At 46.8% G+C, this 22,606-nt stretch overlaps 1 protein-coding gene across 4 annotated transcripts in view; it reads left to right on the forward strand.

Moving 5' to 3' along the window:
* The window catches only part of LOC124001251 (A-kinase anchor protein 6-like), a 193,060-nt gene that overhangs the window by 34,057 nt on the left and 136,397 nt on the right, over positions 1 to 22,606 (forward strand). For all 4 annotated transcript variants that reach the window (XM_046307903.1, XM_046307900.1, XM_046307901.1 and 1 more), the window contains exons 3-4: positions 1,420 to 1,671; positions 7,986 to 9,665. In XM_046307903.1, coding sequence (XP_046163859.1) covers positions 1,420 to 1,671; positions 7,986 to 9,665 — 1,932 coding nt within the window. The remainder of the gene's footprint in view (positions 1 to 1,419; positions 1,672 to 7,985; positions 9,666 to 22,606) is intronic.

Consider the following 22,606-nt stretch of genomic DNA (forward strand, 5'->3'; position numbering starts at 1 on the left):
CTGCACTGACATGCTGCCAGTCCTCCCCTTCGTTTCATATCAAATATCATTCATCGTTAGCCTGTAATAAGTAAATGGGGCAGTATTATGTATGATTGTGTTGCTGTAGTGTGTAATTGGCCGAAGGGAATATATTTATTCAGTAACTTTTCAGTGTTCAGTACAGTATCTGAATCAGTTTCTCCTATCATCATTGCTACAGTATATCCACTGTCTGTCACTGTATATACAGTACAGAGGAGGCTGGTCGGAGGAGATATAGGAGGACGGGCTCATTTTAAAGGCTGGAATGAAATGAATGGGTATGGTACCAAACACATCAAACACACGGAAACAACGTGTTTGACTCTGTTCCATTACAATGAGCCCGTCCTCCTATAGCTCCTCCTACCAGCCTCCTCTCGTACAGTATGAGTCTGGCTTGACAGTCCAGTCCTGGCCAGGCTGGGCCAGCAGCTGTGGTAGGGAGGGGCTGGGTGGGACGGGGTCAGTTGTCATGGAGTTGTCATTGTGCCGAGACTGACCAGTTAGGTCCAGATCAGACGAGCTGTCACTGGTACATTTGGTATTCGCTCCCTATTGAATGCTGACTATGTCCATGCAACCATGTTGTCAGTACTAACCATGAGCCACCTGCTTCTATTCAGGAAATGGTTAGCATTGGCTAAGAGTCATATGCTACCGTGGAAGTGGATGGTGCCATCAGTACTGGTAGGCCATGGTTGTCTATGTGTTCTCAAGGGTATCCATTTTCTCTGCAATGTGTGTAGATATAAATACTCCATTCTTGTGACTTTGACTCATATATTTTAAAGATGGAACTTAAATGACTTAATCGTCACCTGCTTCTGCTTTTACTGTCCTGGCAGTGGGACTCACAATCCTAACATGTTTGTCTGCTCCGTATTGAGTCTGATAACTTCCAAGTTCATTTCGAGATTTGTTGTTGTAGTTGTTGTCGTTCAGCATATGCAAAGACTTCTCATCTCAGGACTGATTTCTCTCCGGTTCTCCTAAAAGCTATGTGACATGCCGAGTCCACTTCAGGGTGCGTACACTGGCAGCCTATAGATACTTTGATGGAAATGTGTACGTTTTGTATTGCGTGAATAAGAGTGAGCCAACAGTTACATTAGTGATGTCATTCCTGTGTAATTACATCTGTAAGTGTAACACGTATTGTGGTACACAGTGAAAACTCTTTGTTATACTGCAAGTTTATGTTGTAGTTGAGCATATAAAAGCACTTGTCTTTGTAGGAGAGGTTAGGATTTCTTTCTCTCTGGTTCTCTTAAAACTCGTGTGTGTGTGTGTGTGTGTGTGTGTGTGTGTGTGTGTGTGTGTGTGTGTGTGTGTGTGTGTGTGTGTGTGTGTGTGTGTGTGTGTGTGTGTGTGTGTGTGTGTGTGTGTGGTGTGTAGGACATTTGCGAGGACATCTCGGACCATGTAGAGCAGATCCACGCGTTGCTGGAGACTGAGTTCTCCCTGAAGCTGCTGTCCTACTCTGTGAACATCATCGTGGACATCCGCTGTGTCCAGCTGCTGTGGCACCAGCTCCGTGTCTCTGTCCTGGTACTGAAGGAGAGGCTGCTGCAGGGCCTCCAGGACTCCAACGGAAACTACACCCGGCAGACAGACATCCTCCAGGCCTTCTCCCAGGACCACCACCAGGTAAATAGTACACACAGCCTCTGCTACAACTGTACATGTACTACTACTGTACAGTTCTACACAACTATAGCTAGCCTGAACTACCCAACCCTGGCATGCACTAGTCTACAATACACACAACAGCTTTTTGTTTGGGGGGGGGTAAATTTTTTATTGAATAAGCATAAAGAACACTTGTACAAAATGATAATGGCAAATTAAACAATTGATTGAAAGATACATTTGTACAGTATGGTATCCAGTTCATAAATCTCTGTTCCTCTTCGTTGTTAATGATCACCATGTCTGCAAGTTTTGGCTTGACGGGTGACATCCCCCGGCGGTTTAAGTTAATATAGCAGACCAATAAAAAACTAAAACGAAAACAAAATCACTTTTGCAGGTATAAAAAAAGAAAGAAAGAGTTACAAACCTCTCTGCCAATAACAGCTAGTTTATTTTTCAGATGACATATCCCAGTCCCTCCCCACTCAGGGCATGCCCAGACAGTTACACAAATCATGAATGACATCATTGGCTTTGATACTCTGATTGGTTAGAGATGATCCAATCCCTTATGAGTTGGTTTTGTGCAATTCCCCTCATTTTGACATCAGCACAAACACCTTCTAGGATTGAATATTATATGCATCCTATCAACTGAAATGGCCAAGTTGGGTGCCATCAATGAACTTTATTTCTTAGAGTTCAAATTGTCTTTCAATAAAATAATGTTGCAGGAATGCTTATCTGTTTCTGTCTAACAACAGAAACCATTTCAGAAAAATCTGAGATGGTGGGTGTGGCTTGCTGAAATAAAATAGAAAGAGCTGATGGCAAATAGGAGTGTCAATATTGTCCGGTAACATCCGCAGTAATTCTCCATTCAAGTTGTCAGTACCAAGGGCCTCATTTATCTACGTGCATGCGCACAAAAAACACTTTAAACCTTGCGCAAGGCAGTTTTCCGCAAAGGTTTGTATTAGTAAACGTTGAACATGATGGGAAAGTATGCGTATCTTCCACGCAAATCTAAAAACATGCGTGCGCTTAACTACGAGAAAGCTTGATCAACTGTATTTCAAGCCAAATTTCAAGCTTATTGTTCGTTTGGGGGATTTAAAAAATATATATATATTTTTTTTTTCACCTTTATTTAACCAGGTACGCTAGGTGAGAACAAGTTCTCATTTACAACTGCGACCTGGCCAAGATAAAGCAAAGCAGTGCGACACAAACAACAACACAGAGTTACGCATGGAATAAACAAACATACAGTCAATAATACAGTAGGGGAAAAAGTATATGCAGTTGGTGCAAATGAGGTAAGATAAGGGAAGTAAAGGCAATAAAATAGGCCATAGTGGCGAGGTAATTACGATATAGCAATTAAACACTGGAGTGATAGATGTGCAGAAGATAAATGTGCAAGTAGAGATACTGGGGTGCAAAGTAGCAAGTAAATAAATAAATAAATACAGTATGGGGATGAGGTAGTTGGATGGGCTATTTACAGATGGGCTATTTACAGATGGGCTATGTACAGGTGCAATGATCTGTGAGCTGCTCTGACAGCTGGTGCTTGAAGTTAGTGAGGGGGATAAGAGTCTCCAGCTTCAGCGATTTTTGCAGTTCGTTCCAGTCATTGGAAGCAGAGAACTGGAAGTCAAAGCAGCCAATGTAGGAATTGGCTTTGGGGGTGACCAGTGAAATATACCTGCTGGAGCATGTACTGTGTGTAGGTGCTGCTATGGTGACCAGTGAACTGAGATAAGGCGGGGCTTTATGCATTTAGTTTTACTTGCATTTAAGAGCAGTTGGAGGCCACGGAAGGAGAGCTGTATGGCATTGAAGCTTGTCTGGAGGTTAGTTAGCGCAGTGTCCAAAGAAGGGCCAGAGGTATACAGAATGGTGTCGTCTGCGTAGAGGTGGATCAGAGAATCACCAGCAGCAAGAACGACATCATTGATGTATACAGAGAAGTCGGCCCGAGAATTGAACCCTGTGGCACCCCCATAGAGACTGCCAGAGGTCCGGACAACAGGCCCTCCAATTTGACACACTGAACTCTATCAGAGAAGTATTTGGTGAACCAGGCTAGGCAGTCATTTGAGAAACCAAGGCTGTTGAGTCTGCCGATAAAAATGTGGTGATTGACAGAGTCGAAAGCCTTGGCCAGGTCGATGAATAGGGCTGCACAGAATTGTCTCTTATCAATGGCAGTTATAATATCGTTTAGGACCTTGAGCGTGGCTGATGTGCACCCATGACCAGCTCAGAAGCCAGATTGCATAGCGGAGAAGGTACGGTGGGATTCGAAATGGTCGGTGATCTGTTTGTTTACTTGGCTTTCGAAGACTTTAGAAAGGCAGGGCAGGATGGATGTAGGTCTGTAGCAGTTTGGGTCTAGAGTGTCACCCCCTTGAAAAGGGGAATGACCGCGGCAGCTTTCACATTTTTGGGGATCTCAGATGATACGAAAGAGAGGTTGAACAGGCTAGTAATAGGTTGCAACAATTTCGGCAGATCATTTTAGAAAGAGAGGGTTCAGATTCTCTAGCCCGGCTGATTTGTAGGGGTCCAGATTTTGCAGCTCTTTGAGAATATCAGCTATCTGGATTTGGGAGATTTTTAATGCACGGGAATTATACAGTGGTGGAAAAAGTACCCAATTGTCATATTTGAGTAAAAGTAAAAATAACTTAATAGAAAATGAAAATAGAAAAGAAAAAGTAAAATTAACCCTAAAATTGACCCTTTACTTGAGTAAAAGTCAAAGTATTTAGCTTTAAATATACGTAAGTATCAAAAGTAAATGTATAAATCATTTGAAATTCCTTATATTAAGCAAACAAGAAGGCACAATTTTCATATATATATTTTTTGACCGATAGCCAGGGGCACACTCCAACACTCCAACATTATTTACATACGAAGCATTTGTGTTTAGTGAGTCCACCAGATCAGTGGCAGTAGAGATGACCAGGCGGCCTAATGATAAAACAGATGCATTTGCCATTGGTAAAGAGATCGCATTGCGGTATGTCGTCTATTTATTTTACTTTTATTATATAAGGCCTAAATCATAATCATATTGCATGTAGCTCCTTTTCTGACATAACTATAAATGATTCCCGCTACACAACAAATAGTAGGCTACCATTTATCAATCTCTCATTCAATGGCCAAGCATGCTTGACTGTATGGGTAGGCTACAGTATTGCTGTGCAATAGGATTAGGAGCGCCGACATCATATCCTATTTCATGTCAGAGTTCACACCAAGGCAGGAGATAGAAAGCATTTACTTTTGAATTGTTTGAAATTGCGCGGTCAGTGTTTTGTCACTCGCATTTTTTAGTTTGGAAAAGTCACTGCGTCATTCTATCCACACACCTCAACAGATATATGATCACATTTGCCATTTTCTTTTGTTTTTACTATCATGTCCCAGTTCCAACATCTTCAAATCATACAGCAAATGAGGATGTTTCTACTACCATAAAAGGTGAATGGAGGGCGTTTTCCAAGCGAGGTTGTGGCACTCGTTCATGGCCGCACAAATATAATATGGCTCTGATTTGTCATCGAAAACATTTGTACTCTGAGTATACAAATCCAGGTGAAGGCTAAGATCCTTTATTGATGTCACTTGATAAATCCACTTCAATCAGTGTAGATGAATGGGAGGAGACGGGTTAAAGGAGGATTTTTAAATACGGGAGACAATTGACACATGGATCGTGTGGCATACAGAGACTGAATGGGTAAGACAAAGATTGAAGTGCTTTTGAACAGGGTGTGGTACTTGGTGCTCTGCACCGGTTGTGTCAAGAACTGCACACTTTTTCACGCTCAACAGTTTCCTGTGTGTATCAAGAATGGTCCACCACCCAAATGACGTCCAGCCAACTTGACACAACTGTGGGAAGCATTGGAGTCAACATGGGCCAGCATCCCTGTGGAACGCTTTTGACGTCTTGTAGAGTCCATGGCCCTGATCAGTTGAGGCTGTTCTGAGGGCGAGGGGGGGAGGGGGGGAGGGGGGGGGGGGTGCAACTCAATATTAAGAAGGTGTCCTTAATGTTTTGTACACTCAGTGTATATGTTACTTGCGACAGTTTGCTAAATCAATAGAGGAAGAGGCGAAACGAGGGATAACCGGGCCCAAAATCATTCTTCTCCAGCAGGTGGAGTTTTTCGTTTTTTTTTACTTCACCAAGCGAGGAGTTTTTCTTCGGAGGTCAATGAAAGTGTCGAATTTGATTAACAAAAAATATAATTGCTTATTTACTACGTGTGTGTGGCTTATGTGATCAAATAGAAGTTTTGTAATGCTTAGGTTTTTACGAGTGTACTGATATAAGTAGGACATTTAACATTCAGGCAACTTTGAGAAAAAACACTTTATATCAGAGTTGTGCCTGTTGTTCACATGCCTATCTGCCCTCTCATTGGCTAGAATGTTCTCACCTGCCTTCCATTGTTGAAGAAATGTATTTTCATTTTTACAGCGGCCACTAGAGTATCTGGTGTTATATAATGTAGAATCTGTGATGAATCCCAATAATTTATACATTCTAGAATCTCCACCTATGCAAGAATTGTGTCAGAAATGTATTCACGGTTGATAAATGAGGGCCCAGGTGGTTTGTCATTATTGATAGACAATACATGTTTTTGCCTCGTCCCCACTCACTTTACAGAATAAAACATTACAACGCTTGTCTTTCATAATTTGGTCAAGTATGCATGGTTATGAAGGTTGAGCTTGTTTTTGGCATGTCATGTCTAAATGTTCTAATCTTGCCAATGGAAAAAGTCATTCAAGTAGTTGGCAATATCAGAGGGTTTCGTGATGAATGAGCTGTGTTCGTCTTTTTGCCTAAAATTTTATCTAAGCTGCTCCAAAGTGTTTTAATATCATCCTTTATAGAATGTCTCTTTGTTTCCTAGTGTACTGTCTTCTTTTTTTTGTTTATTCAATTGTATGCCAAACGGAAGGGAAGTAAAGTGTCAGCAGTCAAAGCAGGTTCCGCTAAGGTTCCGTGTCTGAGCAGGCCTTATTAAATGATATGATTGCACAGACAGAACAATGAAAGGATGTGTGTGTGTTCACTGGATTTCCTGGCCTGTCCACGGGACATGCTGTTCTCTTCAGTCGTCCACTGGATATCCTGGCCTGTCCACGGGACATGCTGTTCTCTTCAGTCGTCCACTGGATATCCTGGCCTGTCCAAGGGACATGCTGTTCTCTTCAGTCGTCCACTGGATCTCCTGGCCTGTCAACGGGACATGCTGTTCTCTTCAGTCGTCCACTGGATATCCTGGCCTGTCCAAGGGACATGCTGTTCTCTTCACTCGTCCACTGGATATCCTGGCCTGTCCAAGGGACATGCTGTTCTCTTCAGTCGTCCACTGGATATCCTGGCCTGTCCAAGGGACATGCTGTTCTCTTCAGTCGTCCACTGGATATCCTGGCCTGTCCAAGGGACATGCTGTTCTCTTCAGTCGTCCACTGGATCTCCTGGCCTGTCAAAGGGACATGCTGTTCTCTTCAGTCGTCCACTGGATATCCTGGCCTCTACGCTAAGCTTTTGATACATTTTTAGTTTAGGAGACTAACTCCCACACACTGTGTACATAAAACACCGGGTAAATGGAGAGAAACATTTTGAGAGAAAGAAAAAATGGCCAAGTTACACGTCAAAGCCTGTCCATCCAGTGTCTTTTACATAGAGAGTGCAGTGCACACCACCCTGTGGCCCATGCAGGAATTACTGCTGATGACTCCATGAATGTGCAATTTGATTTACTGTAGTATAATGTAGACTCTTAGGAGCTGCTCCTCTTTTTATGTTGGAAAGCACAACCCCTTTTGGTTTATTTAAAGAGGCAATCTCCGATTGATACATAAATGCTTTTATGCAGCCTTTGATTATTGAAGAATATAACGTATAAATCCCTCATGAGCTTAGTTCAACTGTCATACCCTATCAGAACCCAAAATATCAGCTTGTTTTACTATATCATGTAAGCAATTTTAAATAAACACTGTATAGCTTCAAAACATGGTTAAAGGTATAATTTTGATGTAATGGATGGTCAGTCCTTGTATCCATATCTTTGTCTAGCGATTTGGGAGTGGTTACATTTCTCCAGCCCCATCCATCAGCTGTTTACCAAAACAGTGGCAGGCTGGCGCTTTGTTGTTGTTTTGAACTGCAGATTGACCCTCTAAGGCATTGTAACTTGAATATTTGAGTGTTAACTTAAGTGGTGTGTTAATCATATGTTTCTCTCCCCTCCGTGTGTCGTCGCCCCCCCCCCCTCCAGACTCGCCTGGATGCTCTGACTGAAGTGGACGACTGTGGCCAGCTGACCATTAAGTGCAGTCAGGACTACTTCTCCCTGGACTGTGGCATCACAGCCTACGAGCTCAGCGACTACAGCCCCAGTGAGGACCAGGAGGGTACCAGTGGACCAGGCCAGGGCCAGGATCCCCGGTGTAGCTACCCCGGGCTGGAGAAAGACTTCCCAGAGCTCATCCAGAGTGTGGATCTGCTGACCATCACGGTCAAGCAGAACCAGAACCAAGGGGTCGTCCCAGAGCAAGAGGAGGAGGAGCCAGGGACCTCCATAGAGAGACTGAAAGACACACTCTGTAGTGGAGGAGAGGACAACAATCCTGCACCAGGAACCACAATGCACTGTGGCACGCCCCAGAACGAGAGCACTCTGCTCTCCAAGCGCCCACTCCAGGGCAGCATGAGTAACGAGGTGTCCCCCACCCAGCCCTCCCTGCCGAAGAAGCCCATGTACCTGGAGGGAGAAGCTGAGACCAGTCTCAGCCTGAGGAGATCCACACGGCCTTCCTCTCTTCAGTTCCAGGCAGACCTGAGCCGGAGCACCCCCTCCCTCCTGGACCCTCCAGATCGCTCCAAGTTCTGGCTGGAGCTGGACGCTGTGTACCCCAGCAACGCCAGTCAGTCCTACAACAGCCTGCATGCAATGAATGACAGGAACCTGCAGGCCAGCAGACAGAGCGAGGCGGGACGGTACCAGAGACAGGGGGGCCCTGCTGGAGCTCACATCCCCCTGCAGAGGAGCTCCTCAGAGGCAGGGCGGGGAGGCCATTTCCCCCAAGACATCTCCCCCATCCCCATCCCCTTCCCAGGCACTGGAGAATGCAACAGGGACATGGATGATCCACAGACAGTCAGAGACACAAACAGCCCCCTACTTTCTCCCATGAGGGGACCCTTGGACCACGAGTCCCATGATGAGGCCTCCAGCGAGGACTCCAGTCCCCTCAAAAAAGCAGCAGACTGGATCATCCAGCGCCAGGGGCCCCGGGGGCCCAAGCGGCACCTTCAAGCCCAAGCCTTAGCCGAGGCTAGCCCTAACCCCAGCGAGGAGCGGTGGTTTGGGTCAGATGAGTTCTTGGCTCTGCCCGCCCAGCTGAAGAAGACCGAGATGCTGGCTATGAAGCTGGAGACCCTGGCCAAGGCGCTGCCCCAGAGACCCGGCCACCAAGGACACCACGAGTCCATTCAGGATGTGGACGACTGGGAGCTGACTGAGGTCAACTCAGACTGGGAGGGCGAGGGCCCGGGCAGCCCCAACCCCACTCTGGGCCTCCCCGACCTCCAACAGCCCTACAAGAGGCCCTTCCGGGTGAGGATGGGTCATTTCTCGCCCACCTCGTCCAGCGACATGGCTCCGTCCCTGGATGAGAGCCTTGAGTCGGGCCCCCTCAGTGACCTACTGTCTGAGGACGAGGCTTGGAGCTCCGGGGAGAGTAGGATGAGAGACAACAACAGGGGCTGGAGCTCCGGGGAGACCAGAGGGAGCTCTACTGGCTCCAGAAGGGGAGACAGCAACAGGTTACTGCTGCAGCCCACCACCACTTCCATGGCCCCCCACATAGAGACACAGTGTAAACCCCTCATCCAACAGCTGCAGGATGACATCCAGCACCACGACAACCACCCAGACATATGGGGCAAGATAGAGGTAAGGAGAGCCACAGCCTCTGTCACACACGGTTTTACTGCGATGCTGTTGTTTCAAGCATGGGTTATTCTATTCCCTGACATTGACAGTAGATGGCTCCAACGTTCATGTATTCCCAAACTAGAAAGTGTCGCTAAATCCTTCCCGCTCATAATGATGGTGTCTATATGAATTCAAAATGTCAACACATATTGACCCGTGTGGCTACGAAAAAAAGTCTGAAAATGTCTGCACTCACTACTGTAAGACGCTCTGGATAAGAGCGTCTGCTAAATTGCTGAGATGTAAAAAAAAAATATATATATATATATAATAATATTCAAAGGTCAGTTGTTAAGTGACGGGTGCAGTATTGATGAAGTGAATTATGAACCGATCAATCATTGCTGTCACCCTGCTTCTGGTAATATGACATTAGTACACAACACACAAGGAAAGGTTTCCTCCACCGTCAGACGGAGGATTGAAGTTATTGGACAGTGTTTTAAATACCTCCACATCAGAGGAGACGGTTTAACCTGCTTTTGAGGATCATTCAGCAAATTGTTGCCAAATAGAAAGCATGCTGCCTACCTGTATCTTCTGATCAGAGTCGGATATGTACATAATCAACATAATCCAACTTGACAACAAAGCCAGCCAGCACATCAAAAGCTTCGTGATTCACGCTGCTCTCTTGTCTCCTCTCTCCTCTCACATAGAGTAGCCTCGTAGAAACCACTAACCAGTGCCTTCCTTCTCCCGCCTGCCTCTCATGCTAATGTCTCCCATCCAACGATGTAATTAGACCATTAGGTAAATAATGAAGAGCATGTAATCAAGTCTCCGAAGGAGCTGGGAGCTAATTGATGATTTGATGAGAGTAAGAGACCCAGGAAATCTGCAGGACAATATACTCGGAGAGAGAGAGAGAGAAGTAATGAGAGAGAGAGGGGGAGAGAGAGAGAGAGAGAGAGAGAGAGAGAGAGAGAGAGAGAGAGAGAGAGAGAGAGAGAGAGAGAAAAAACAGAGAAAACTAGAATGCTATTTGGCCCTAAACCGAGAGTACACAGTGGCAGAATACCTGACCACTGTGACTGAACCAAAATGTAAGGAAACCTTTGACTACTGTATGTACAGACTCCGTAAGCATTGCTATTGAGAAAGGCCGCCGAAGGCAGACCTGGCTCTCAAGAGAAGACAGGCTATGTGCACACTGCCCGCAAAATGAGGTGGCACTTCCTAACCTTCTGCCAAATGTATGACCATATTAGAGACACATATTTCCCTCAGATTACACAGACCCACAAAGAATTCGAAAACAAATCCAATTTTGATAAGCTCCCATATCTATTAGGTGAAATACCACGGTGGGCCATCACAGCAGCAAGATTTGTGACCTGTTTGTGATCTGTGACCACAAGAAAAGGGCAACCAGTGAAGAACAAACACCATTGTAAATACAACCTATATTTATGTTTATTTATTTTCCCTTTTGTACTTTAACTATTTGCACATCATTACAACACTGTAAATGTCTTTATTCTTTTGGAACTTTTGTGAGTGTAATGTTTACTGTACATTTGTTTATATTCATTTCACTTTTATTTATTATTTATTTCACTTTTATTTATTATTTATTTCACTTGCTTTGCCAATAAATACCCTTAAATTGAGAGAGACAGACAGACAGACAGACAGACAGACAGACAGACAGACAGACAGACAGACAGACAGACAGACAGACAGACAGACAGACAGACAGACAGACAGACAGACAGACAGTATGAAAAGCGAGAGACAGACAGACAGACAGACAGACAGACAGACAGACAGACAGACAGACAGACAGTATGAAAAGCGAGAGAGAGACTATTGAGTCATTCTTTAACACATGAGGGGCCCTCAATAGAGGCTGCTGCCTTTCAGAGATATTATATTCTCCTCCGTAGCCAGTGAACCTCAGCCCCGATGAGCCTCGGTCCTGAGTGACTCCATGGTATCCTGTTCATCCTCCCCAGTGGGTGTCTGCCATCACAGGGATGTCTGAATGCCATTTTCTCCACAGCCCTGGACAATGTCAATGTTGGTAGGGTTTAATACGAGCCAGCCTGTGAATCCTACCTAAACATAACTAGTACTGTATAATCCTTTAGTATCAACATTCTCCACAGTATATGATTGAAGTTATATTGAATGTTATCTGTAGTTTCAGTCGGGTCCAGTCGGTAGTTTCCCATGGTCTGTAGCTATTCTACCATGTAAATACTGTGTCTCAAATGGCTCCCTATTCCCTATATGCTTCTGACCAGAGCATTACGGGCCCTGGTCAAAAGTAGTGCGCTACATAGGGAATAGGCTGCCATTTGGGACGCATTCTCAGTCTGTTGACTAGACGGTCTCTTCCTATTTATCTCCACTGTTAGTCAGTGAGTCACATAGTGAATTCTCTCCCGTTGGTAAAGCCTGATTAGCACAGTGGGGTTTTATTGCCACCTGCTGGCAGGAACGGAAAAGTATGACTTTCTTCTCTTTGGGAAAAAAATATAGAATTCACACGTCGTCTAGTCTACAATGCCCATATATCAATAGAGCAACATGTTGTTGCATATATAATGCGTTCATTTTATGCATTGAAAAAACGAATTGACATCAAATGATTGTTGTTATTATTCTGTAATGCATAACCCACCTTTTATCTTTCCATTGCTTATTACTGAGTGTTAGATGCTAAGGTTGCCACTTTGGCGAATACATAGGATTATATGTACAAGACTGTCAGACATCTCCATGGTTCATGTACAATCTGAGGATTAGCATATCCTCTCCTCCTTCTCCTCTCTGTATCAGGATGGAAGGCTGAGGCTGAGGCTGAGGCTGAGGCTGAGGCGGAAGCTGATACTGAGGCAGCCAGGCTGGGGTTGTGAGGCTGGGACTGAGAGAGAAGTTAGGGCTGGGACTGAGAGAGAAGTTAGGGCTGGGACTGAGAGAGAAGTTAGGGCTGGGACTGAGAGAGAAGTTAGGGCTGGGGTTGAGGCTGGGACTGAGAGAGAAGTTAGGGCTGGGGCTGAGAGAGAAGTTAGGGCTGGGGCTGAGGCTGGAACTGAGGGCTGGGGTTAGGCTGGGACTGAGAGAGAAGTTAGGGCTGGGGCTGAGGCTGGGACTGAGAGAGAAGTTAGGGCTGGGGTTGAGGCTGGGACTGAGAGAGAAGTTAGGGCTGGGGTTGAGGCTAGGACTGAGAGAGAAGTTAGGGCTGGGGTTGAGGCTGGGACTGAGAGAGAAGTTAGGGCTGGGGTTGAGGCTGGGACTGAGAGAGAAGTTAGGACTGGGGCTGAGAGAGTAGTTGTGACTGGGGCTGAGAGAGAAGTTAGGGCTGGGACTGAGGCTGGGACAGAGCGAGAAGTTAGGGCTGGGACAGAGAGAGAAGTTAGGGCTGGGACTGAGGCTGGGACAGAGCGAGTAGTTAGGGCTGGGACAGAGAGAGTAGTTAGGGCTGGGACTGAGGCTGGGACAGAGAGAGAAGTTAGGGCTGGGACAGAGAGAGAAGTTAGGGCTGGGACAGAGAGAGAAGTTAGGGCTGGGACAGAGAGAGAAGTTAGGGCTGGGACAGAGAGAGAAGTTAGGGCTGGGACAGAGAGAGAAGTTAGGGCTGGGACAGAGAGAGAAGTTAGGGCTGGGACAGAGAGAGAAGTTAGGGCTGGGACAGAGAGAGAAGTTAGGGCTGGGACAGAGAGAGAAGTTAGGGCTGGGACAGAGAGGGAAGTTAGGGCTGGGACTGAGAGAGAAGTTAGGGCTGGGACAGAGAGAGAAGTTAGGGCTGGGACAGAGAGAGAAGTTAGGGCTGGGACAGAGAGAGAAGTTAGGGCTGGGACTGAGAGAGAAGTTAGGGCTGGGACTGAGAGAGAAGTTAGGGCTGGGACTGAGAGAGAAGTTAGGGCTGGGGTTGAGGCTGGAACTGAGAGAGAAGTTAGGGCTGGGACTGAGAGAGAAGTTAGGGCTGGGGTTGAGGCTGGAACTGAGAGAGAAGTTAGGGCTGGGACAGAGAGAGAAGTTAGGGCTGGGACAGAGAGAGAAGTTAGGGCTGGGACAGAGAGAGAAGTTAGGGCTGGGACTGAGAGAGAAGTTAGGGCTGGGACTGAGAGAGAAGTTAGGGCTGGGGTTGAGGCTGGAACTGAGAGAGAAGTTAGGGCTGGGACTGAGAGAGAAGTTAGGGCTGGGGTTGAGGCTGGAACTGAGAGAGAAGTTAGGGCTGGGACAGAGAGAGAAGTTAGGGCTGGGACAGAGAGAGAAGTTAGGGCTGGGACTGAGAGAGAAGTTAGGGCTGGGACTGAGAGAGAAGTTAGGGCTGGGGTTGAGGCTGGACTGAGAGAGAAGTTAGGGCTGGGACTGAGAGAGAAGTTAGGGCTGGGGTTGAGGCTGGAACTGAGAGAGAAGTTAGGGCTGGGACTGAGAGAGAAGTTAGGGCTGGGGTTGAGGCTGGGACTGAGAGAGAAGTTAGGGCTGGGGTTGTGAGTAGGGTTTGACGTATCCAGATTTTCATACCGTGATACCGTTTCTGTACCATACCGGGATTGCAATTTAAAACAAAATAATAGATGTACGCACAGTTGGTGTCGGAAGTTTACATACACAGTCACTAAAACTCATTTTTCAACCACTCCACAAATGTCTTGTTAATAAACTATAGTTTTGGCAAGTCGGATAGGACATCTACTTTGTGCATGATGCAAGTAATTTCTCTAACAATTGTTTACAGACAGATTATTTCACTTATAATTCACTGTATCACAATTCCAGTGGGTCAGAAGTCTACATACACTAAGTTCAATCTGCCTTTAAACAGCTTGGAAAATTCCAGAAAATTATGTCATGGCTTTAGAAGCTTCTAATAGGCTAATTGACATAATTTGAGTCAATTGGAGTTGTATCTGTGGATGTATTTCAAGGCCTACCTTCAAACTCAGTGCCTCTTTGCTTAACATCATGGGAAAATCAAAAGAAATCAGCCAAGACCTCAGAAACAATTGTAGACCTCCACGAGTCGGATTCATCCTTGGGAGCAATTTCCGAACGCCTGTAGGTACCATGTTCATCTGTACAAACAATAGTACGCAAGTATAAACACCATGGGACCACGCAGCCATCATACCGCTCAGGAAGGAGATGCGTTATGTCTCCTAGAGATGAACGTACTTTGGTGCGAGAAATGCAAATCAATCCCAGAACAAAAGCAAAGGACCTTGTGAAGATGCTGGAGAAAACAGGTACAAAAGTATCTATATCAATAGTAAAACGAGTCCTATATCGACATAACCTGAAAGACCGCTCAGCAAGGTAGAAGCCACCGCTCCAAAACCGCCATAAAAAAACCAGACTACGGTTTGCAACTGCACATGGGGACATAGATCGTACTTTTTGAAGAAATGTCCTCTGGTCTGATGAAACAAAAATAAAAAATAGAACTGTTTTGCCATAATGACCATTGTTATGTTTGGAGGAAAAAGGGGGAGGCTTGCAAGCCGAAGAACACCATCCCAACCGTAAAGCACAGGGGTGGCAGCATCATGTTGTGGGGTTGGTGCACTTCACAAAATAGATGGCCTCATGAGGTAGGAAAATTATGTGGATATATTGAAGCAACATCTCAAGACATCAGTCAGGAAGTTAAAGCTTGGTCGCAAATGGGTATTCCAAATGGACAATGACCCCAAGCATACTTTCAAAGTTGTGGCAAAATGGCTTAAGTACAACAAAGTCAAGATATTAGAGTGGCCATCACAAAGCCCTGACCTCAAATCCTATAGAAAATCTGTAGGCAGAACTGAAAAAGTGTGTGCGAGCAAGGAGGCCTACAAACCTGACTCAGTTACACCAGCTCTGTCAGGAGGAATGGGCCAAAATTCACCCAACTTATTGTGGGAAGCTTGTGGAAGGCTACCCGAAACGTTTGACCCAAGTTTAACAATTTAAAGGCAATGCTACCAAATACTAATTGAGTGTAAGTACACTTCTGACCAACTGGGAATGTGATGAAAGAAATAAAAGCTGAAATAAATCATTCTCTCTACTATTATTCTGACATTTCACATTCTTAAAATAAAGTGGTGATCCTAACTGACCTAAGACGGAATTTTTTCTAGAATTGAATGTCAGGAATCGTGAAAAACTGAGTTGACATGTATTTGACTACGGTGTATGTAAATTTTCGACTTCAACTGTATGCAAGAATGCTGTTTATTGACTACAGCTCAGCATTCAACGCCATAGTACCCTCCAAGCTCATCATTAAGCTCGAGTCCCTGGGTCTGAACCCCACCCTGTGGGGTTTATGAAAGGTGTATGTAAACTTCCGACTTCAACTGTATCTAAAAAAAAATGTCGGAAGCACAAAACAATTTAGGCAACAGAGATGTTGATCCAAGAGGGGATTGAATATCTCTGCTGGAACCAAGAAGTTTGACATCTTGACATCTAGCCACTTACCTAGCAAGTCAGCCAACCAAATGCATAGCAGGAGCCCTGAGATGGATATCATTTATTTGACACATCTTACATTTCTTATAGTTATATTTAACTATATTTAACTAGTTATAAGCATAGCACGCACCCCTGCAGCCCCTGAAAAATACTGTAGTTATTTCGAAATACCCGGTATACGGTATAAATGGTATATTGCCCAAGCCTAGTTGTGAGGCTGAAGCTCAGACTGAGACAGAGGCTGATGCTGAGAGAGAGACAGCCAGGCTAAGATTGGGGCTGTGAGGCTGGGAGAGAAGCTGAGGCTATGAGGCTGAGAGAGAGGCAGCCAGGCTGAGGTTGGGGCTGTGAGGCTGGGACTGAGAGAAATGCTGAGGCTGTGAGGCTGAGAGAGAGGCAGCCAGGCTGAGGTTGGGGCTGTGAGGCTGGGACTGAGAGAAAAGCTGAGGCTGTGAGGCTGAGAGAGAGGCAGCCAGGCTGAGGCTGTGAGGCTGAGAGAGAGGCATCCAGGCTGGGGTTGGAGCTGTGAGGCTGGGACTGAGTGAAAAGCTGAGTCTGTGAGGCTGAGAGAGAGGCAGCCAGGCTGAGCGGGCTGTGAGGCTGGGGCTGAGGCTGAGGCTGAGAGAGAGGAAGCCAGGCTGAGGTTGGGGCTGTGGGGCTGAGGTTGGGACTGAGAGAAAAGCTGAGGGTGAGAGGCTGAGAGAGAGGCAGCCAGGCTGAGGTTAGAGCTGTGAGGCTGGGACTGAGAGAAATGCTGAGGCTGAGTGAGAGGCAGCCAGGCTGAGGTTGGGGCTGTGGGGCAGAGGCTGTGAGGCTGAGAGAGAGGCAGCCAGGCTGAGGGTGGGGCTGAGGCTGTGAGGCTGAGGCTGTGAGGCTGAGAGAGAGGCAGCCAGGCTGAGGTTGGGGCTGTGGGGCTGAGGCTGTGAGGCTGAGAGAGAGGCAGCCAGGCTGAGGTTGGGGCTGTGGGGCTGAGGCTGTGAGGCTGAGAGAGAGGCAGCCCGGTTGGGGCTGTGGGGCTGAGGCTGTGAGGCTGAGAGAGAGGCAGCCAGGCTGAGGTTGGGGCTGTGGGGCTGAGGCTGTGAGGCTGAGAGAGAGGCAGCCAGGCGCGCCACCTGAGATGATACGTGTCACACAGGGAGGTGATTGATTACATTAGCATGCGGGCCTCTGGAGATGACTTCATCCTCATGGCAACAGACAGCTGGCAGCTGAAGGTTCTACTGGGAGCGTCTCAGGGGCCTAGTCAAGTGTGACGCTACTGACGAGCAGAGCCTTCCTTCCCTCCATCCTTCCTGTCTCTGTCTCTCTCTTCTTTTTTATCTCTCTCCTTTCTCCGCCTGTCTCTTTCTCTCTCTCTCTCTCTCTGCCTCTCTCTCTCTTTCCCTGGGAGAAGTTCGGAGGGGATAGATGGGAAGAGAAGGGATGTTGTTCATTCATGTTATTCATATGCTTTTCCTTCTGCCTGCCTGCCTGGCGCATTACACTGGCCCACAAACCCATTCTGTGACACGCTAGGCCCTGCCGTTAATGCTGTTGTGACCAGGGGCTGTGTATTCATCTTGGTTGAAAGCTTTACTGGTGGAGAGGGAGGATGAAAAGGAAACGCACATAATGTCCCTGTCCTGGGGGATTGTGTTCTAGTCTCAGTGTCTGTTGATTTCCATTGACTGGGACAATTCGGCTGTAATGTACCTATCTCACTGGCTAATATGAGCAGCTTACTGCTAGCCTACTGCACGCAGACAGGACATTAATGCAATGTATTTTTTTAAATGAGAAAGAGAGAGGGAGAGAAATGCAAGAGAGAGAGAAATATGCAAGAGAGAGAGAAATATGCAAGAGAGAGAGACATATGCAAGAGAGAGAGACATATGCAAGAGAGAGAGAAATATGCAAGAGAGAGAGAAATATGCAAGAGAGAGAGACATATGCAAGAGAGAGAGACATATGCAAGAGAGAGAGACATATGCAAGCTGGAGAGAGAGAGATTGCAAGAGAGAGAGAAATATGCAAGAGAGGGCAAGAGAGAGAATATGCAAGAGAGAGAGAAATATGCAAGAGAGTGAAATATGCAAGAGAGAAGAAATATAGAGCTGCAAGAGAGAGAGAGAAATATGCTGGGAGAGAGAGAGACATAGGGCAAGAGAGAGAGACATATGCAAGAGAGAGAGACATATGCAAGAGAGAGAGAAATATGCAAGAGAGAGAGAAATATGCAAGAGAGAGAGACATATGCAAGAGAGAGAGACATATGCAAGAGAGAGAGACATATGCAAGAGAGAGAGACATATGCAAGAGAGAGAGAAATATGCAAGAGAGAGAGACATATGCAAGAGAGAGAGACATATGCAAGAGAGAGACATATGCAAGAGAGAGAGACATATGCAAGAGAGAGAGATGCAAGAGAGAGAGACATATGCAAGAGAGAGAGAGAGATGCAAGAGAGAGAGAAATATGCAAGAGAGAGAGAGAGATGCAAGCGAAAGTGAGAGAGAGATGAGAGAGAGAGATACGAGAGAGAGAGATGCAAAAGAAAGAGAGAGAAATATGCGAGAGAGAGAGAGATAGAGATGCAAGAGATGTCATGTTTTGTCATTTATTATCATGTCTTGTCCCTGTGCTTCCCCTTCTATTCGTTTCCCTCTGCTGGTCTTATTAGGTTCTTTCCCTCTTTCTATCCCTCTCTCTCCCCCTCCCTCTCTCACTCTCCCGCCCTCTCTTCTCTCTATCGTTCCGTTCCTGCTCCCAGCTGTTCCTATTCCCCTAATCAATCATTTAGTCTTCCCACACCTGTTCCCGATCCTTTTCCCTGATTAGAGTCCCTATTTCTCTCCTTGTTTTCCGTTCCTGCCCTGTCGGATCCTTGTCTATATTCACCGTGCTGTGTCTATGTTTTGCCCTGTCGTGTCGTGTTTCCCTCAGATGCTGCGTGGTGAGCAGGTGTCTGAGTCTGCTAGGTTCAAGTGCCTTCCCGAGGCAACCTGCAGTTCTTGATCAAGTCTCCAGTCTGTTCTCGTCTTTACAGGAGTAGTATTATGCCTTTTGTTTTGTTAAGTATCTTACTGGATTAAAAACTCTGTTTTCGCCAAGTCGCTTTTGGGTCCTCATTCACCTGCATAACAGAAGGATCCGACCAAGGAATGGACCCAGCGACTACAGAGGCTCGTAACACTGCCGTCAAGATCCAAGGAGCCATGCTCGGCAGACACGAGCAGGAATTGTCTGCTGCTCGCCATGCCGTGGAGAACCTGGCCGCTCAGGTTTCCGACCTCTCTGGACAGTTCCAGAGTCTTCGTCTCGTGCCACCTGTTACTTCCTGGCCTGCCGAGCCTCCGGAACCTAGGGTTAATAACCCACCTTGCTACTCCGGGCAGCCCACGGAGTGCCGCTCCTTTCTCACCCAGTGTGATATTGTGTTCTCTCTCCAACCCAACACATACTCAAAAGCGAGAGAGCTCGGGTTGAAAACGTCATTTCACTCCTTACTGGCCGGGCTCGAGAGTGGGGCACAGCTATCTGGGAGGCAAGGGCTGATTGTTCTAACAATTACCAGAACTTTAAAAGGAGATGATTCGGGTTTTTGACCGTTCAGTTTTTGGTGGGGAGGCTTCTAGGGCCCTGGCTTCCCTATGCCAAGGTGATCGATCCATAACGGATTACTCTATAGAGTTTCGTACTCTTGCTGCCTCTAGTGACTGGAACGAGCCGGCGCTGCTCGCTCGTTTTCTGGAGGGACTCCACACAGTGGTCAAAGATGAGATTCTCTCTCGGGAGGTTCCTTCCAGTGTGGACTCTTTGATTGCTCTCGCCATCCAAATAGAATTGACGGGTAGATCTTCGTCACCAAGCTTGTGGAAGAGAGCTCGCGTCAACGGTGTTTCCCTGCTCCGCATCGCAACCATCTCCTCCTCTGGCTCAGAGACTGAGCCCATGCAGCTGGGAGGTATTCGCATCTCGACCAAGGAGAGGGAACGGAGGATCACCAACCGCCTGTGCTCTCTATTGCGGATTTGATGGACATTTTGTCAATTCATGTCCAGTAAATTTCCAGAGCTCATCAGTAAGCGGAGGGCTACTGGTGAGCGACTCAGGTCTCTTCATCTAGATCCTGTACTACTATGTCGGTCCATCTACGCTGGACCGGTTCGGGTGCTACATGCAGTGCCTTGATTGACTCTGGGGCTGAGGGTTGTTTCATGGACGAAGCATGGGTTCTGAAACATAACATTCCTTTCAGACAGTTAGACAAGCCTACGCCCATGTTTGCCTTAGATGGTAGTCATCTTCCCAGTATCAGATTTGAGACACTACCTTTAACTCTCACAGTATCTGGTAACCACAGTGAGACTATTTCTTTTTGATTTTACCGTTCACCTTTTACACCTGTTGTTTTGGGTCATCCCTGGCTAGTATGTCATAATCCTTCTATTAATTGGTCTTTAATTCTATCCTATCCTGGAACGTATCTTGTCATGTGAAGTGTTTAATGTCTGCCATCCCTCCCATTTCTTCTGTCCCCACTTCTCAGGAGGAACCTGGCGATTTGACAGGAGATGCCGGAGGAATATCATGATCTGCGCACGGTCTTCAGTCGGTCCCGAGCCAACTCCCTTCCTCCTCACCGGTCGTATGATTGTAGTATTGATCTCCTTCCGGGGACCACTCCTCCTCGGGGTAGACTATACTCTCTGTCGGCTGAGAACGTAAGGCTCTCGAGGATTATTTATCTGTGTCTCTTGGCGCGGTACCATAGTGCCTTCTTCCTCTCCGGCCGGGCGGGGTTCTTTTGTTAAGAAGAAGGACGGTACTCTGCGCCCCTGCGTGGATTATCGAGGGCTGAATGACATAACGGTTAAGAATCGTTATCCGCTTGAGGCTTATGTCATCAGCCTTCGAGATTCTGCAGGGAGCCAGGTGCTTTACTAAGTTGGACCTTCGTAACGCTTACCATCTCGTGCGCATCAGAGAGGGGGACGAGTGGAAAACGAGCGTTTAAGGCTCCGTTAGGGCATTTTGAGTACCGGGTTCTGCCGTTTGGTCTCGCCAATGCGCCAGCTGTTTTTCAGGCATTAGTTAATGATGTTCTGAGAGACATGCTGAACATCTTTGTTTTTGTCTATCTTGACGATATCCTGATTTTTTCACCGTCACTCGAGATTCATGTTCAGCACGAGGGAGCGTGTCCTACAGGCCTTTTAGAGAATTGTCTCTACGTAAAGGCTGAGAAGTGCTCTTTTCATGTCTCCTCCGTTACTTTTCTCGGTTCCGTTATTTCCGCTGAAGGCATTCAGATGGATTCCGCTGGTCCAAGCTGTCAGTGATTGGCAGTTCCAAGGTCACGTGTCGAGTTGCAGCGCTTTTAGGTGAGGCTAATTTCTATCGGCGTTTCATTCGTAATTTCGGTCAGGTTGCTGCCCCTCTCACAGCTCTTACTTCTGTCAAGACGTGTTTTAAGTGGTCCGGTTCCGCCCTGGGAGCTTTTGATCTTCTAAAAGAACGTTTGACGTCCGCTCCTATCCTCGTTACTCCTGACGTCACTAGACAATTCATTGTCGAGGTTGGCGCTTCAGAGCTGTAGGCGTGGGAGCCATTCTTTCCCAGCGCTTCCAGTCTGACGATAAGGTTCATCCTTGCGCTTATTTTCTCATCGCCTGTCGCCATCTGAGCGCAACTATGATGTGGGTAACCGTGAACTGCTCGCCATCCGCTTAGCCCTAGGCGAATGGCGACAGTGGTTGGAGGGGCGACCGTTCAAGTTTGTCGTTTGGACAGACCATAAGAACCTTGAGTACATCCGTTCTGCCAAACGACTTAATGCCCGTCAAGCTCGTTGGGCGTTGTTTTTGCTCGTTTCGATCTTGTGATTTCTTACCGTCCGGGATAGAAAAACACCAAGCCTGATGCCTTATCCCGTCTGTTTAGTTCTTCTGTGGCTTCTACTGATCCCGAGGGGATTCTTCCTTATGGGCGTGTTGTCGGGTTAACAGTCTGGGGAATTGAAAGACAGGTTAAGCAAGCACTCACGCACACTGCGTCGCCGCACGCTTGTCCTAGTAACCTCCTTTTCGTTCCTGTTTCCACTCGTCTGGCTGTTCTTCAGTGGGCTCACTCTGCCAAGTTAGCTGGTCATCCCGGTGTTCGAGGCACTCTTGCGTCTATTGCCAGCGCTTTTGGTGGCCGACTCAGGAGCGTGACACGCGCCGTTTCGTGGCTGCTTGTTCGGACTGCAAGCGCAGACTATCGGGTAACTCTCCTCCTGCCGGAAATCTCAGACCGCTCCCCATATCCTTCTCGACCATGGTCTCACATCGCCCTAGACTTCATTACCGGTCTGCCTTTGTCAAGGGAAGACTGTGATTCTTACGGTTGTCGATAGGTTCTCTAAGGCGGCACATTTCATTCCCTCGCTAAACTTCCTTCCGCTAAGGAGACGGCACAAATCATCATCGAGAATGTGTTCAGAATTCATGGCCTCCCGTTAGACG

The sequence above is a fragment of the Oncorhynchus gorbuscha genome, linkage group LG17, assembly GCF_021184085.1.
Source record: "Oncorhynchus gorbuscha isolate QuinsamMale2020 ecotype Even-year linkage group LG17, OgorEven_v1.0, whole genome shotgun sequence".
NCBI classification, from domain to species: domain Eukaryota; kingdom Metazoa; phylum Chordata; class Actinopteri; order Salmoniformes; family Salmonidae; genus Oncorhynchus; species Oncorhynchus gorbuscha.